Source organism: Thermobia domestica, chromosome 11 (genome assembly GCF_964235325.1).
Source record: "Thermobia domestica chromosome 11, izTheDome1.hap1.1, whole genome shotgun sequence".
Taxonomy (NCBI): Eukaryota; Metazoa; Arthropoda; class Insecta; order Zygentoma; family Lepismatidae; genus Thermobia; species Thermobia domestica.
Genome location: NC_137464.1, coordinates 93,350,230 through 93,368,661, shown reverse-complemented (window position 1 = coordinate 93,368,661; position 18,432 = coordinate 93,350,230). Strand labels below are relative to the sequence as shown.

The window sequence follows — 18,432 nt, the reverse complement described above, 5'->3', positions numbered from 1 at the left end:
ATCTTTTTAATACGCACAGTAGTACTTTAATGAACTAGACTGAATCGTATTGGTAGCCACAATATAGATTGTATCAAAAGGCCGGGGTCATAGGCCAACTCCTCAACATTTCCAGTTCAGCAGGCTATTCGAACGGAACATAAGGGTACGCAAAAATAATATACGCCCCGAGCTTTTGATATACCCGGTATAGTACAATCATAAACAAATAATGGTATAAATGCACAGGATGTCTATTCGTCAGTGGCGAAATACGTAATTCTGTGGACAATACTGTTAGGTGAATTCGTTCGGGATGTTTCTGATAAAAAAAGTGTGTAGGTTGCGTATTCCCGATTTTGCTCATGTCTGCACAGCAAAAGAATATCGTAAAAAGTAACTTGGTCAACTTAAAACTGATTAATATAACAATTCATTATTAGATTTCAAAATATTTTACTTTTGTCTGTCACACTTTCCGCAAGTCGACCTACTGTATAACATGAACCCTCAAACTGATTTATATATATATATATATATATATATATATATATATATATATATATATAATAATATTATACTGAAGTCTTAATATTGAAACAAATATGGCATTGTACAGAAGTAAATTGTGCAGGTTTTCATATTAATAGTGGAATTACTGTGGCAGTTATTTGTGAAGCTGGTGTTGAAAATTAGGCCCAGTTATTCGTAATTATTGGGTTTGGTTCAGTAGCGTAGCTAGGGTCCACTAAAAGTTTGAGAGGACCATTCAGGTTTACACAATCGTATATAATTCTGATAAAGTTTTCCCACGGGTAACGTAAAATTTGATACGATCGTTGTCTTTGCATAATTTAATTGAAGTAAAAACATTTTCCAGCACAAGGGGAAAAACAATCAATATATAAGAACATAACTAACTCTATGGCCTATGGAACTCGGAGGTTCAATGCCGCGTTCACAAAAGCTCTCCACTGACTTCTATCCTTAGCCAATTTGATCCAGTTTCTACTTTGTATTCCTATCTCTGCGAGATCCATCTTAATATTGTCCTCCCATCTGCACCTAGGTCTTCCTAATGGTCGTTTTCCGATGGGTCTTCCAGTCAAGACTTTGAAAGCGTTTCTACTTTTTTCCATTCTAGCTACATGACCTGCCCATCTAAGCCTCCTAGACTTGACGACCCTAACAATGTTGGGTAAACCATATAAATTATGTAGTTCCTCGTTATGAAGTTTCCGCCATTCCCCATTCTCGTTCCTCGTGGGTCCGAATATTGTTCTCAGGATCTTGTTCTCAAATACTTTCAGTCTATGTTCTTCCCTCAGAGTAAGCAACCATGTTTCGCAACCATACAGAACAACAGGCATGATTATTGTTTTATATATTTTAAGCTTCAATTCTTCGACAGAATTCGCGACGACAAGATTTTGAACCGAATAGTAACACGAATTCCCTGCTTTTAGTCGACATTTAATTTCTTCGTGAATATGATTTTCGTCTGTTAATATTGATCCTAAATATTTGAAAGTATCCACTATATCAAAAGTATTATTTAATATTTTAACGCCTCCATAATTTGCCGTATTGCGGTCCCGACGCACTTCCATGTATTTAGTTTTCTCTGTATTTACTTCTAAACCCATGTCCCTGCAAGCGTTTAATAAGATATCTGCATTTATTTGTATTGTTCTCCTATCATCCCCTATTAAATTTACATTATCAGCATATGCCATAACCTGGTGATTACCATTCAACTCTGGGCCCTGGTTGCTATCTTTGATTTTCCTTATGGCGTATTCCAGCACAAAGTTAAATAATAATGGCGACAACGCATCTCCTTGTTTCAGGCCGTTTTCGACGTGAAAGCTCGTGGGCAAAAATTTTCCTACCCGGACTTTACTTTGGGATTCACTTAAACATATCTTAATCTAATTAGCTTTCTCGGTATTCCAAGTTCTGTAAGAACGTTGTATAATGTCTCTCCTAACCGAGTCGTACGCCTTTCTAAAATCAATAAATAGTTAATGTACCGGGGTATTGTATTCCCACTTTTTTTCGAGTATTTGGCGAATGGTAAATATTTGGTCGATAGTTGATCGATTTCGTCTAAATCCGCACTGATAATCTCCAATAATTTCATTTGCGCATGGAGTCAATTTTGCTAATAGAATATTTGAAAGGATATTATAGGATATTGACAGAAGAGAAATGCCTCGATAATTATTACAGTCAGTTTTGTCGCCTTTCTTGTAAATTGGAACAATGATTGATTCTTTCCAGTCTTGTGGCAATTCTTCCTTGTTCCAGATAAGGAGAATGAGTTTGTGTATCTTGTTCCACAATTTTTCACCTCCAGCTAAAATTAACTCAGCTGCAATTTCATCTACACCCGGAGATTTGTGTTTCTTTGATTTATTTATAGCGGTTTCAACTTCTATTCGATTGGGTTCTGGAATATACGGTTCTGCGGTATGTATCTCCTTTTCTTCACGCACATTAGTTTTTGGCTGCGTGTTCAGCAAATCGTCAAAGAAATCTTTCCAACTATTTAAGAGGCTATCCGTATCAGTGAGAACTGTTCCGTCAGCTTTCTTTAATATATAAGCACGAGGTTGATAGCCTTTCTTAAATTCGCTGATCCCCTTATACATGTCCCGAATATTTAAAACAAGGAATCCTGAGCGGTCCCAGGTTCGATTCCCGGTGGGAGCTCGGTCGAAAAAGTGTAAAAACTTTTTCAAGCCCGGCAAATGCCGGGGTGGTACCTAATATATAGATCCCAGGCCGCTTCCTTCCTTCCCTTTCCCCGAATAGTGTACTCGCCGAGGGACGTCATTTCTCAAACGTGACGGGCTAGCATGGCCATAGATGCCTAAAGGCCAGAAATATAAATCATAAATCATAAACAAGAAATCCTTAATGATTGACAGACTGACTGATGAACACTCAGACCAAACCGCTTAAGCTAGAAACTTGAAATTTGGGCAGTGCATTGGATTTATGACGTAAAGCCCCACTAAGGAAAGATTTTTGGAAATTCGACGATGTAGGGAGGGAAATAGATGTTAAAATGTCTATATCTCGGAATCTTTTGAAGTTAGATACATGACACATGAAATTCGGTATTTCGACTTCTCATTTAAAATAATTTGATACACGTTTCAGCGTTTGATTATTTATCCGGAAGGGAGAAATGAAGATGAAAAAAGGGGTTGGGATTACAATTATTATAATCACGAGTCTGAGGGGGAAAATAGGTAAAGAGCGCGCTTGAGCTTGAGCTTTTTAATGAACTTTTATACTATAGACTCATGATACTAAAGGACATTCCCTGAAAACTGACTCCTTGACTATTTTAAGGCCTGAAAAAGAGGACGTGTCCTGGTAAAAGAAGATGTTATATTATTTTCATTCATTACATTAGAAATTGTATCGCAGACCGGATAAAACTCCTCAGGGGACCGTGTCTGTCTCGCAGGCCGTAATTTGCCCATCATTGGTAAATGTTATGGTTAATGAGATATAGCTAAAAATTAATATTAACTCGTGAACTTTAATTTTCGTTTAACTATAGTGTAGGCCAAAGACGAGCCATATGTCAGTTGATACACCATATCAAGCTGAACAAAATACCGTGTTTGGGAGTAAATTCTCATGAGTAGATTTTGAGGAAATAAACGAATTTTTATGGCGTTAAAAAGTATATCGTTTGTTCTCAAGCTGATCAGTTGATAGTTTATTCTTATCTGTATATTAAAATGCTAGAAAAGTTTGTATCTTTGTGGCTAATCCCTTTGAGAATGAGATCTCGAAAACAACGAACGCTAGAAAACCGTTTTCGCTGGTAGATTCCAAATTTTGTTAGATATGCCAGTTCTCATTCATTTTTTAAAAAAGTATTTTCTATTGCACATTTTAGGCGTCGTTTGTGCCTTATTAGTTTAATTTTGGCTCTAGTTTGATACCCTTGTGAAAGGCAACCAGTAGAGGAGCTATGTATAGCGGGTTGATGGACATTTCAGGCACTTTGCTTTAATCTGAATGACAAAACCTTTTGCAAGCTGGCAACTTCGAAGGCTTGTGGACCCACAATGAAGCGTACTGAGATATGGAATTATAAGAAAAGAAATTCATTTGGTATAATCTATTACTTATCCAAGTTTGTCACAAACTCTCCCCAACATCCTATATATTAAAATACTACATTTATATGTTTGTCTAAAGCAATTCACTCCCTTTGAGAGCCTTCCTCTCCTTTACTTGTGTTCGTAAAGGGACTTGTACAGATATAGTGGGAAAGAGATTCACGCTCATATTAGAACTGCGCGCTGTGTAAATAGCACTGGTTCAGCTATTGTTGTTGCTATTATTAATATCATTATTCTGCTGGAACAGATTATTTCTTTATTTACGTTTTGAATATGAAAAGTATACACAGTTAAGTAACAGATTGCATCTATTGATGTTTGGTTTCTCCCAACAATCACGTGCATACTTCTAACTTGTAAGAGTGAAAAGCACACATGACTTGTGAACTTGGCTATTTTCAGAATTCTGCATACTATTTCAAATTTCTTTTGGGAAAAATAAAAACATAGCAAGAATATGAGTGATGTATATCCTTTTACTTATTATTTTATTCACAGATTGTAGAAGCAAATGAGCAACTAGTGGACCACGAAACAAACGGACGACTTTTTTTTTTTTTTTTTAATCATCTGGGCTGCAGGGTTACGAAGGAATTAGAAGAGAATGAAAGATACGGGTATACGAGAATAAAACAAACACTAGTTTTTATCCCCTTGATCTCTTGGTAAATCTGTGCAACGATGGGATTAAAATTTTGCAGCTTCCAATGCAAACTCTCCTTTCAAAAAGACTACTCTAGAGTAAGAGAAGAGGTGGAGAATGTGCCCTCTCTTCCTCTTTCTCTCTTGAGTATATAGCTTTCGAAGGAATATCCTCACTCGCAACAGATACAAACATTGGATAATGACTTGCGCACGAGAGTTGGCCTTATTTAGCTCCACCTTCCCTTCCTCTCCCTCTCCATAAGTTGTTCAGTGCCTCCATCCACCCCGTCTAACTCATCCACCCACCCAGAAAATCGCACTCGGTAACACTGTGTGTTCTCCAATCATTCCCCTCTGTTGTTTTGTCAGGTACATGGAAATGGAATTTGCTTAATTTGCATCAAATGGCCTGGGAATAGTGCCTCTGTTTAGACAGGCTGATCAAATTGAATTGAGTCGTCCGGCTAGATAGATGGCTCACTCTAATTTATGGGATACCCCCTCCACCTCTCTCACTCGCTCTGTGAAAAGAGCTTTGACGAAATGAGTGGGGAATGTAACTATAGTTAGTTTCAAGCGTATACTCGCCGTATTTATAATCAGTTCGGAAATAGCACAAAAGAGATAATTGCTTTAGTTGTGTATTTGTTCAAGTGCTGCAGTATGTGATCCGGAATTTTTTTGTAAACATTTTACCTTTTATGAAAATATTTGATGATAAATAGACAAAAATATTGTACGGAAATGTAATCATATTTCGCTAAATATATGTATTATCTTTCGTTCTCAGTATATTGTAATTATGTAATCAATAGAATTAAGTTGCTCAAAATGGAATTATCATTACATTATGAATTAGCACACGCTATCAAAATTTATGAGTAGCAGCATATGAGCTATGAGATGCAGGTATAACCATAAATGAATCAAAATTTCATTCTGAAGATCTAAGCATACATTTAGTCCGCATGTTTTCTTTACTTCTAAGTTAGTTGGTTTCTTCGCCAAGTTAGAATGTAATATTATTTTTAGCATAGAATCTATACGGGATGCATATTATGTTAAAATAACTCGAATAATGTTCTTTTTTGTTTTCGACTTTTCAAATGTTGAATTGCCCATCTAAATGTTAACGGCGTTAATGCAAACTTACAATTTAGTGATATGAACCGCATTTACCCTTCCCTTCTCCTGCCAGAGATTGCACCTGAAATTACACCCGCCTAAAGTTCGAAGCTTGGCCAAGAGAGAGTTGAAATTCCGAAAGCGTTATTCGCTCCTTCATTGACTTTCGCTAGTGACACCCATCGGAAGCTGAAATTTCTCTGCCAGACAAATTGAACTCGCTCTGTATGAGTACCATTAAAAATAAATAAATAAAAATTTAAAAAAAAAAATAAAAACTAAGGAAGACCCAAATCCGCAGGAGCTGGATTTTATTCCAGTGTGGCGGCAGTAGTTTAATTTTGGTATACTTTGTTCATGAAAAACAATTTTGTAAGCATGTGACCACCTGCAAACAATGGATTGACCGAATCGAATTGTTTCAGAGACCAAAGAGATAGAAGTCTAAAGGAGCTAGGTGCGTAGTCTGTGATAGGTGGTGGAGCTCCTTCCAGAGAAATTTAGCAATTTTGGCATGGAGTGAGCGTTGTTGTGGTGTAGTCTCGATACGTAAATACTTTTAATAATATTAATATTTTTTATAATTAAATAAAAATAAAATTGCCGTATTTTCTTCCCGCTTCCGGCTGCATAGTTAATGTCGATAAGAACTGCTCGCAGTGCGTGGGAATACGAAGGGCTGCATTTCCAATCTCTGATTGAAGTATATAATGTGAGATAAGTTTTTCAGTGACTTAATTTCGGTGCTGTTCTTTCGAATACAATTGTGGTGTGTGTATTGATTTGGAATATAACTTAAGTGCAAACACTGTACACCGTACAGATTACTTTCAACAGAATGGAAGAAAAAATAAATTATATTTTTTTATTAATTCATTAATTTTAGTTAAAACATTTCATGTACTCTAGTTTTAATGCTATTTTTCCGACCCTAACCGGGGTGTTTCCTCGGCCAACCTTTACAGGACATCTTAGTGTCGACAAATGCTGTAGGCCACGAGCGAGAAAAAGCGCACGATAGTCTACCCAGTAATGTTTGGTAGTAAGTAGAAAATTATGCAGATACATCTTAATACAGTAAACTATCGATTTAACGAACAGAATTTGACGAATACAACAAGTGTAGTTCGGAGAAAAAAAAACTGCTGAAGTGTAAACTTCGATCGGATTTTTAAAGAACGACCACGGATGCGATTCTAATATAGCAGTTTAGATCTTTGATTATTAATAAACAACCTTCAAAGGGAAAGCAAATGAAGCTTTAGGGTTTTCTTTCATTTTTCCAATACACAGTTGTAAGTTACATGATAAGCCCACCCTATTTTACCTAGGTAAGTACATATTGTCACAACAGAATTCGGAATTTAATTGATTTCCAAATTTACGAACATTCTTTTGACCCAGATATTCCATTATACTAAATAGTGGATTTACTGTATTATTCTTTGGTTTCTATAGTCTTACGAGAAAAAATGGAACAAGAGTGTTGATTGTCTTTAATGCATTATGTTTTGTTTACAGGTCATCAGATTATCAAAGGTCAAGACCATATCAACAACAAGGCTATCAGAGGGACAGGGAAAGGGAGAGGGAAAGGAGACCGGTAAGTTACATGTTTTATTATTATTATTATATGAATTTTAAACGAACCAGCAACCGTATTTTTCACCTGTCAATACTGGTAGATAACTGATATCCCTAGTTTCTTGTCGAATATAATAGAATCTTATCTTGAATGTGTATAGTCTGAATTAAACTAAAAATAAGTACAGTGCTTCAGAATGTGATCAGATAATCATGATGGTAATAATCAACACCAAAATCTTCAAGAGTGCTTACGTCTCTGTGTCTAAATTATGTTTTAAAAAGATTCTGTCAATATCATTTTCTAAATGTTACACACAAAAACACAATGGAAATAGTATTCTAGTGCACAGCTGAATGTTCGTTATGCGCTTAAATAGTTGTATATAATTTCTCTGTTCCACTCTGTATATAATTTCTCTTTTACAAAGCAGTTTCCACACTTTCAGTACTATGATACTCTGAAAGGGCATTTGTAAAACTTGTACCTTTTATGTATATTTTTTAAAATAAATAAGTAAATGTGCCTTTTGGAAGTTGAATGTTATATATAAGCTGTTTTTTGGGAGGGAGGGGATCAGATAATGGACATTTTCGTTTTGGGGTTCCTAAGAAGTTTCAACACATGTCGTTTGTTTTCATATAGTATATCCGACAATCTAGGAAGAACTTTTTACAACATACTACTCAGTTTCAAACTGACATTGACCTGTTTGCCTCGAAGATTAATATATGCAATCCTACCCATCATTCATGTTTTGGTTCCGTAACTTAACTGCGTGTTTTTTTAGTTTGCATAAATTTAAACTTATAAACAAGAAAACAGTATTTCTTTGGGCAAAAGAAACAGTCATACGGACGCGAAAACCACAGTTTTGTTTTCGTATAAATGTTTGTTAACATCACATTCTCAGTTAGCAAAACCTTTATTATTAATTTTAAATATCCTGTTTGAAGAGCCTAATTTGAGTTTTCTGTGGCATTTTAGGTACCGTATACTGTAAACAGTTTAACCAGATTCATAAACTGAAAAATGGGACAAAGTATATTATGTGGTCAGATTTCAAGTATAGCTTGTTATTTATTATGTCCCCTAAACATAGAAAATGGGCTACTTAAAACATAACATCGAGGACTATAAGAATGTAATTAGGTAACATGCAGATAATTAAAGTGCTGTACAACATTTAATATTATCTGCATTGCCAATATAATGCAATATATATATAACAAATGGAAATGTATTTAATTTCTCTGGCAATTTACGTATTGTATGTTTCTCATAAGAACGGATTTTCTGTAACAGGTCCTTATTTTGCGTGAGGTAATTATAAAACTAAGCAGGAGTGATGAAAGTGTGCTTTCATGAAGCACTGCTTTCAGTGTTCCACATTGAGACTTTTTTCCTTCAGTTCGATGTACACAGAATATATAACAGTTATTTTTATTACGTTAATACTGACACTAATAATCTTTTCACGTAAATATTTTTGACGTTTAACGTTAGTTTAATTTCGTCTACAATCCACTTATCCACGATCATGAAATGAAATTTCAATTTTCTTTGATTGTTTGGAAAACGTATCCTTCGAAATAAATAAATTAACGATAATCATTCAATCGTTCGTTCATCGTTTTCTTCAGAATACAATAATTTAACTTTTTTGTATTCTAATATTTGAAGAACAAAGTTTTTTAGGTTAAAACAAAGGGGAAGAGCAAAAAGATAAAAATACTTCTTTCTTAAACCTTTAAATTTCTATTTTTATGAGAATTTTCAACAATAAATTACAGTAAAAATTTCTCTACATTGATGTTCCAAAACTGAAACTGGAAACCTTTTTTTTTTTTTTTTTTTTTTTTTTTAATAAAAGTTATTTTGCACATTTTCAGAAAAAAAATATCTTAAACTTGGCCTTGTGGTTGATATTGTCACGTCTTGCTCTCTCATCAAAGATCAAAGCAATTATTGTACGGTGCTATTAAATCAATAATAGCTAAAGATCATTTATTGTGTTGTAACATTTACATGGCTGAATTGACAGTAGCATCAATTTACGAGTCGTAAGAAAATATAAATTTTAAACTTTTTAATGACAAATGGCGAATCATTATGAGTTGTCTGAGTGTTTACTCGAACAAATAACTATAATATATCCAGAATGAGTTGACTTTTTTTTAGGAGAACATCCAGGTACCTCAAAAGCACAGTTTTCAATACAAGTTTTAAGCTTATATGTAAATTAAATTTGATTTATTTTATCCGAAGTCGTAAACGTAAATATAGTACATAATGTAGTATTTGATTTAGACATGCTAATGCTACCAATAATCTTATTCATATCAGATAGTGAACATACTGAAACTAATTCTTATGAAATAGATATATATCTATATCAAATACATATAGGTAGATAGATAGATAGATAGAGATAAATTTTAAAGTTCCTCCAAAAAGAAAGTATTTCTGCAATTTTATTTCCAATATTTTTCTTCTAACATTTTATCTTTCTACCTAGGTATAGTCTTTCATTTCAGTATGCAACTTGCAGTTTTATATATTACTCATTTCTGTATTCACCTATTAAACAAAAATGTTTTATTAAATATATTTACTAAATACGGTGCTCTCAAAACTTAAATCTGTCCTGGTTTTAAATTTTGTAAAACGTTTGTTATGTAGTTTCATACGCATACCTTCTTCCATTTTCAAACAATACAGTGGTGTGGGTGATTGAGTGATTGGTGTAGTCTCTATAATTGATTATAACGAATATTAGCAGCATTTAAGTTCTTGCTCTGTGCTAGTAAAATTCCATAATTCCAATTTTTATGTTATTTATCATTTGACAGGATGGGGAATACTATAATTGGAACCAAAACCAAAGCAGAGATGCTCAGCGTAGCAGACGAGGTGGCAGGGGTTGGTATGAAGATAGTTTCAGCGGTAATAGACGTTATTAGAACATCTGACTTTCGAATTGACATAAATGTTTTAAGAATTTGTAGTGGTATTTGGTGTTTTGTGTAGATTTCTCAAAGATTTTTTTATACTTAACATGAATAGATATGTAAATATATTTAAAAAAAAATAAGCAGTAGATTTCATCTGTGAGATAACGTTCTTCAATTGTTTGACAGATAGTATTTGTTATTCATCTATGTAAGTAATATCCGGAATAAGTACCTGAATGTTGACATTATATATATTTTTAAACATTCATGAGACATTTTATAAATATGAACATTTCAGTACATTTTTAGAGGTGCAGATACACTATCAGTTTATTAGATGAATTATAGTATTAACAGTAAAGGTTTGTATGATTTTGTGTGTGATAGAAAAAGGAAGGATATTCACTCATATATAGTTTATGAGATGCAGACGAAGATATTGTACCATATTTATTTCATTTTCATATGTGAAATAATAATTTGATTGCATTGTGTAAAACAAATATCATTATAACCAACTGAGTTGTGAAGCGTTATTTATTTGCATATGGGACCAGAAATTATCTTAGGTCATCTTTTCAACTAATCATTCATTTTTACTTATAATCAAAACCAAAGTTGTTTACTCATACATTCTACATACGTGAAACTAATCCTTTTATTTCAGTTTGTTTTTATTTTATTTTGTACGTGTGTTTCCTAGTGTCTAAAATAAATAAATGACTATTTCGACTATTTATTAAATTCAGATAACGTTTTACAGAGATATTTATTCCACTATAGTCAACTAATAAAAATGTTCTGAAACAAAAATGTAAAAAATTCATATTAACCATAATATGTAATAAAGTATGTCCAAATGGATTCTTGAACGATATCTGTAATGAGGATAAATTCACATGATTTTTTTTTTTTTAATTCAAGTTTTATTGAACTTCACTGAATCGATTATCAATGATATTTATTTGTGTCTTCAGATTTTACTTTCAAGTTCGTATTAAATTTCTGAAATAAATCATATTTTTTATTGGATCATTTGATTTGTTTGTTTCTCTCTCTCCCATATATATATATATATATATATATATATATATATATATATATATATATATATATATATATATAATTCCTTATTTGTGACATATGTGCTATTGAAATACTGAAATGTGTGTTCCTTCATTTTATAAATGAAGAGTAGTGCAAGTTACATTTGAACAACGTTGGGAATATTGTGAACTGGGTGAAATAGTGGTCTAACCCAGGGCGCAAAATTTCAAAGTCAGTGGCACTCGCCAATCCAAAAATGATCATCGGCAGTATTTCTCACGTACAAATTACGAGAGGTCCGCCCACCCACGGAGATAAACCGTTTCGATTGAGGGTGGGAAAGAAGGGGCGAATTACAACGTTCTGAAGACTTCACATTCTACGTTTTCTCTCTCTCAGTGACAATTTTCGTGCGGAACAGAAACTGCGATGCCCTGTGAGTTTAGGCAGAAACCATTCTTACTAAACACTGGTCGCCAGCTCTAAATTTCTAGTCGCCAATGGCGACCGGAAATTTTGCGCCCTGGTCTAACCAACAATAAGACTACTCAACAAATTTAAACTTCTTGTCTGCCACATGGACGGAAGAAGGCATTGAACTAAATTAGTTCTCCCCAGAGATGTAACATTTTTGTATGGCAGAAGTGAGTTTAATTCTGTCGAAAACTACAAGTTAATGAATGTTGTTGTTGTACAATTTCAATTACGTCATTAATATACGTATTTAAGTACGGAATCAGATTAGAAAATGCATTCGTTTTGTAGATAACATGGAATGTAGTAAACTATTGCTTTAGGAAAATTAGTCTGGCTTGAATACCTCAATAAATATATATATTTTTGACGTTACTTAAATTTTCTAACACACTAAATGAAAATTAAAAAGTTCCAACTTATAGTTTTGATCAATATTTCAGTTTTTATGTAGTACATTAAGTGGTTTCTTTGAAAATGTCATATTTTTATAATTATAAAAAAAATCTTCGAATTAATATTCTTGTAATGTTTGTAATTGTTGTAAACCAAAATATGCAATTACATAGTATTATAAAACAATTATAAAAAAAATTATAAACAACAAAACAACAAAGTATTATAAAAAAATTACAAATGTTTTTTAAAACTTATAGTTCTTTCTTTCTCTTTTTTCGTTTTAGTTTCTTTTCTCTTAACTAAAAGCTAGCAGTAGTCGTCTATCGTACGAGAATCCCATCTACTTTGATACCTCACTCCTTTTATGAATACTATGATAGAACTTTTGTTTTTGCCTGTCGCTTGCAGCGTCTAAGTTCTCGGGGAGAAACTTTGGTGAGAATGTACGAATTGAATTTTCAGCCGAGCTGTCTAGTTTTAGCGAAATATTTCAATAGACATAATTTTGTATGTATAGGAAGTAGCAAGCAGTACTTTATTTGAATTTACTAAGGAAACATACTTGACATAGTGATACTTTTTCTCGTAGGCCAGCCTTTCATAGTGTAATTTGACTCAATTGCCCTATTGTCTAAGAACCAAAGAAAACAACAGTATTTTCTAAATTATTCCTGTAATCCTAGTAGAAACGACTTCTAAATATCAACAAATTTACTAACAGTAATAATGATTCATATTTAATAAGCTGAACATAGTATCATGTTTCCTTCATACCTAAGGAATATGTCACTAGTATTGATTTAGTGCTCCCGTTGTATGATAATAGTGCATTGAGGCGTAATTTAGAAGAGCTTATAAAAATTTCATTTTTCAGGGGTATATTGCAAACCTGGTGCCTAGGTAAAACCATTTATATTTATTCAAAATATAAATTCATTGTATAGCATCCGGAAAATTGTTTATGTATGTTCCTTAAAATGTAAAAGTTCAATACAGTAAATTTCATTCCTGCAGTCTATAGAAAAGCACATCTGCTTGGTGGTTAGTGAGATTCACTAAGTTGTCCAATCTAGAAAAAAATATTAGGAAAAGTTAATTCTTTTGAGATTCTTGGTTATAGTTTGAAGCGAAGGACGTGGGTGTTCCGAGTAATTTACCTCTTCTGCTGGAGATAATTCTAGCTTTGAAATTGAACTAAGGATAGAGTTCAGGCCCATGCGGTATTGGTTTTAGCAGATGGGAACATTAGAGTACTTAATATTAAATTTTGTTCTTTTCGAATGTTTCCCCCTCCTCCCCCATTTACGTTAAATAGAAATATCAGTTTTCATTGCGGAGAAAAGAAAGTTTCACCCTCGAGCACCTTGAAATCACTTGGTTGGTGAGAAAGCCGACAACTAATACAACAAAACTCTCAACTTGTATCCTGCACTGTAGATTTGTACTAGAGGTTGAGATTTATTTTGAAATTTGTTTTACAATTTATGTTGAACTAGAAATGTGGATGTTGGTTCAACCACTATTTCACCCAAGTCCCCAATTATTTGTGTTATAATTTAATAGTTTTCTATTCATAAATATTGTTTGACTAATCATTTGTGATGTTTAGCGATGTCGAAAGTACAAGAATCACATATGACATTCAAAAACTGTTGTTTGCTATTGTTATAGTGGAGTTACAGGATGGCGCAAAATCTACGTAAGTTATAATAAAAGGAAAAGAGAAAGTTTTCATATAAAAATTAATTACGACTCATATCCTACCACTTATATTACATTTTCACTATATTTTCCAAAAGTTTGTGAAGAAAATCCGCTGAACTTGCAGAACTTTCACAAACAGCCAAGTGCACAAAATATGTCACATATATTTTGTTAAATTTTCGAGATAGCAGCTAAGAAAATTACTTTTAAACTTCGTAGAATACATTTTGTGCCACACTGTAGTTTGACTTATTATTATAAAAAAACATACAACAAGATTGTATGGTTATTTTATTTCTTACATACCATTGCAATAGTACAAACATGTGCTTCAATTGAAAGATGAAAAATCGACTGGGCTAAATGTTTAATGAATTCTAGTTGCTCTGTTAACTGATGAAGGTCAAAGAATTTCTGCAAATGAAACCTATTTCTTATTACTAAAGAATTATATTTGCACCTGTTGATTTGTAAATTTTTATTTTCTGTAGCCCTGTACGTTTCGTATGTCTTGTAACCTCTTGATATGAATTTTGGAAGAACAAATTGCCTGTATTGTAAAAGAAGGTGTAATTTTGAAGTGACTAAAAAAGCAAGAAATACATATATAAATTCTTGTAATATGATGATACTTTTGTTTTATTAAGAAGTAATTCGAGTTTAGGGCAGACCAAGAATGTGCAAGAGCGCGAAATGAAAGGGATTAATTATTTTTGTTTAACGTTTTACAGGTACACTGTACGAGTTAAAAGGAACGGTATTACCTACAAGTAAATATCCCTGAAGACTCATGTAGTCAAAGCTTGTCTATGATATGACCTGGATCGAAACATGGCAGGCGCGTAGGATTGAAATTTTTGATTTGCTCGGAGGGGGGAGGGAAGTTTGACCGTTACATAAATTTATACTAAATAGCGTTAGTATATATATATATATATATATATAAAATATACAGGGTGGCCAAAAGTAGGTATACACCCCTGCATTGATCAAGTATAACATTCTAGTGTATGGATATCTTTGGTTCGGACGTTCCGAACTTAAGATAGAAGTAAAAACACATTAAGAACAAATAATAAAGAAACTAAGTCTACCTGATGAATAACAATAAGAAATAATATAAAATTCAATGAGCTGATCAGTACGATACTGTATACCTACTTTTGGACCACCCAGTATATATATATAAAATATTAAGGTGAGTTGAATTCGGGTAGTATTTTGATGGGGTAACCAAACATGGTGAAATTGGTGCTCCGTGGCGTTCTAATAGTGGGAAGTAAAAGAATTGTGCATTTAAGTGCTGTCTAGGAGGGCCAACTTTACTTTAAATAAATGGATTTTATGTCAATTACAGCCAGATATGGAGTACATATTGTATACGCATTCTAAACTGCTACCTGCAATAGTATAGTTGCAGATATAGTGTATACTATACTATGCGGACAACGTCAAATCGGAGCTCTATTCAGTTACAAACTAAAATGTGTTAAAGTCATTCATTCCAGATTCGTTTGTAGATCGCAACATTTACTTGCTTTTGTGTCACCTATAGGGAAGAGTTAAATGTTCTGTTACTGCAACGCTGAATCGAGAGATGGTCCAGTCCACAGTTTCCGCCGAGGTTTCCAGACCTTGCTTGTATGGACTATTTTTTCTGGGGTCGAATTAAGGTCCTTGTTTAAGTCAATAGACCAGCTCAAATTCACAACACGAAACAATGCATTACAACCGCATTCCGGAACATCAACGTTGTCGAGTTTGAAGCTGTTGCTCATAATTATGTACAGTGAATAAATCGCTGTATTGCTGTTCGTGGACATCACTTTGAGCATTTGTGATGCAAAGGCTGCATAGACTACACTCCGCAGAAGGTAAGATGATACTTTAGCTATGTACCCATATTTGTGAAATTTCTCCATTACAAATAACCAAGTTCATGCCCCCCATGTTTAGCTCAATCCTTTGGTAACAGCAACCTCGTTACTTTTTTTTTTTTTCTTTCTTCGTTTCGACCAGTTGTTTGCTACTTCGTTTTGTTCCAGCATCCTATCTCATCATTTTGCTTTTGTCCACCAACTAAGCTTCTGTATGGTACCAAGTGTCGTAAACTATTGTCTACGGAAGTGGTTTAATATTTAGCGCTTCTTTCAACGCAAGCAAAATCGACCCCTGTTTCTATTTGACATTTTGAAATTGGCCGCTCCCTACAGAGGTATTTCCAAGATGCCACTGTTTTCGAAAATTGTACCGTTTGTTTCTACATACCTACATTCGTTTTAGTTTCAGATAATTCTTTGCTATTCCTTTTGAGTTGCAGCATGCCTTGAAGTCTTTGTGAATCATCCTATGACACGTGAAATCATAAACGGTGTTCTTCCTGAGTTATTGAGGAAAATCATAGAAAACATATCTGTTCGTTTAAGAAAGTTTGTAGAAAATGCTGGAGCGTACATTGAATTGTAGCTTTAGGGGAGGTAATGGTATATAGTAGGCCAGGGCGCAAAATTTTCGGTCGCCAGGTCGCAATTGGCGACTAAAATTTTAGAGCTGGTGACTAGTGTTCAGCAGGAGTGGTTTCTCCCTAAACTCACAAGGCCGTGCAGTTTCTGTTTCGCACGAAAATAATTGTTGCTGAGTGAAGGAAAACATGGAATAAGAAGTCTTCACAATGTTTTAATTTGCCCCTGCTTTCTCACACTCAATCGAAAACTTCATTACGAGATTCCCAAATTTGCTTCCAGTTGTCACATTTTGTGCAGTTTTACCTGTGAGTACTGCTCCATGTGAGAGAAGCTTCAGTAGTCTCAACGGAGTTAAGACTGTGCCAAACGAAGGTTTATTTCTTAATTGTTCTTGGCTAGATCTCCAAAGACACAGCGAAATTTCTATTCTTGATGTTGCTGATATCCCGATTGATGTGTCTGTCAAAATTATTGAACTCACTCATATTGGTCGGAATTGTCTCCTAGAATTGAATCAGTTTGCTAGTCAATATGATATTTTCCAAATGACGTGGAGAGAGCATTACAGGGTTGAGTTGATTTTGAGTTTAACGTCCCTTTCAACAGCGAGGTTATCTGAGTCAGGACCTACTGATAAACGTGGAATCCGAACCACATGAGCTCCGCCGGAAATCGAACCCGGGTCTTTCACGCCAAAGGCGCGTACGCTAAACGCTTAGGAAAAGAGAGCTTTACAGACCAAAGCCAGAACCTAATGAAAACCAGATAGCGAACTTGAGTCTGAAAGCAAAAATGAATCCAACATACAAACTGGATGGAAAAAAAAATGTAAACAACCAAAAGTGCTTTAAATGTCTATCATGTAATTTTCTCTTCTGTTTCAGCTATCGCAACAGTGATTTGTTTAGTAATTTGTACACTGATTTCAAATTTGTTCTTACCCTCCTATGTACTCGAAGTCACATATAGAGGCCGCGGTAGCTCAGTGGTAAAGCGTTCACCTCTGGTGCATGAGGCCCCTGGTTCGATCCCACATCGCGCTATGTGTACTTTGTGGTGGACAAACACCATGTGCATGGGTTTCTGAAAGTTCTCCCGTTTCCTCCCAGTTGATTTGGTTACCTCATGAAGTGAAGAACTGCGTAAAAAAAACTATCAAAGCATCTGAAGTAACTTCACGATTGCGTTTGATAGTCTCAGTATTATTGTAACCCATATATATTGAATAAATAGTTTCTGTATTGAATAAATATGTAGTACAAAACAGATCGCAAAAAAGTTATAATAATCGTGAAGTTACTTTTTATATATATAATATGGGTGGGGGGCCCTTAAGGAACCGCGCCAAGGGCCCTCAACTTGGCCAGTCCGACACTGACGGTAGTTTATGCCCGAAAATGCTGTGCAGTATCAATGTCTATTGAGTTTGCTAATTTGCAACTCTAATACAAGATTCTGCTATGCTTTATTCTAGAAATTCTACAAATTACTTTGATATCAGTTAATCGTTGTTTATATCTCCGAAATCTTGAAATAAAGGATCAGCGAATTCTTATAGGGGGAGGAAATTTAATTTGTCCTTAACATCATGATATAATCTCCACCTCCAGGTATTGTGAATGAGATTTAACAAGTCTTTTTTTTTTTTCTGATGCTCTGAAATGAGACAAAGAACATTTCATACCACAAAAAGTACAACCCTCAATGAACATCATCATCATCACAACTACTGTATTATACCCATTATTTCTGGTCTGGGCACTATAGTGTATGTCCAAGATTCTTTTAATATTGAATTTGATAAATGTAGCAGATTATATTGACCTAATGTAAGCCTACAATGTCGGCCCAGTTAAAATAAAGGTTCAATTAGAAATTATTATTGTTCTCGTTAAATATTCAAT

The 18,432-nt window shown here is 34.0% G+C and overlaps 1 protein-coding gene across 1 annotated transcript in view; it reads left to right on the top strand.

Moving 5' to 3' along the window:
* Window positions 1-14,692, top strand: part of Rat1 (5'-3' exoribonuclease 2 Rat1) — a 308,185-nt gene extending 293,493 nt beyond the window's left edge. Inside the window, exons 20-21 of the mRNA XM_081730827.1 lie at window positions 7,422-7,503; window positions 10,338-14,692. Of these exons, the coding sequence (XP_081586953.1) occupies window positions 7,422-7,503; window positions 10,338-10,448 (193 nt within the window). The 3' untranslated portion in view covers window positions 10,449-14,692. The remainder of the gene's footprint in view (window positions 1-7,421; window positions 7,504-10,337) is intronic.
* Window positions 14,693-18,432: the final 3,740 nt, after the last annotated feature.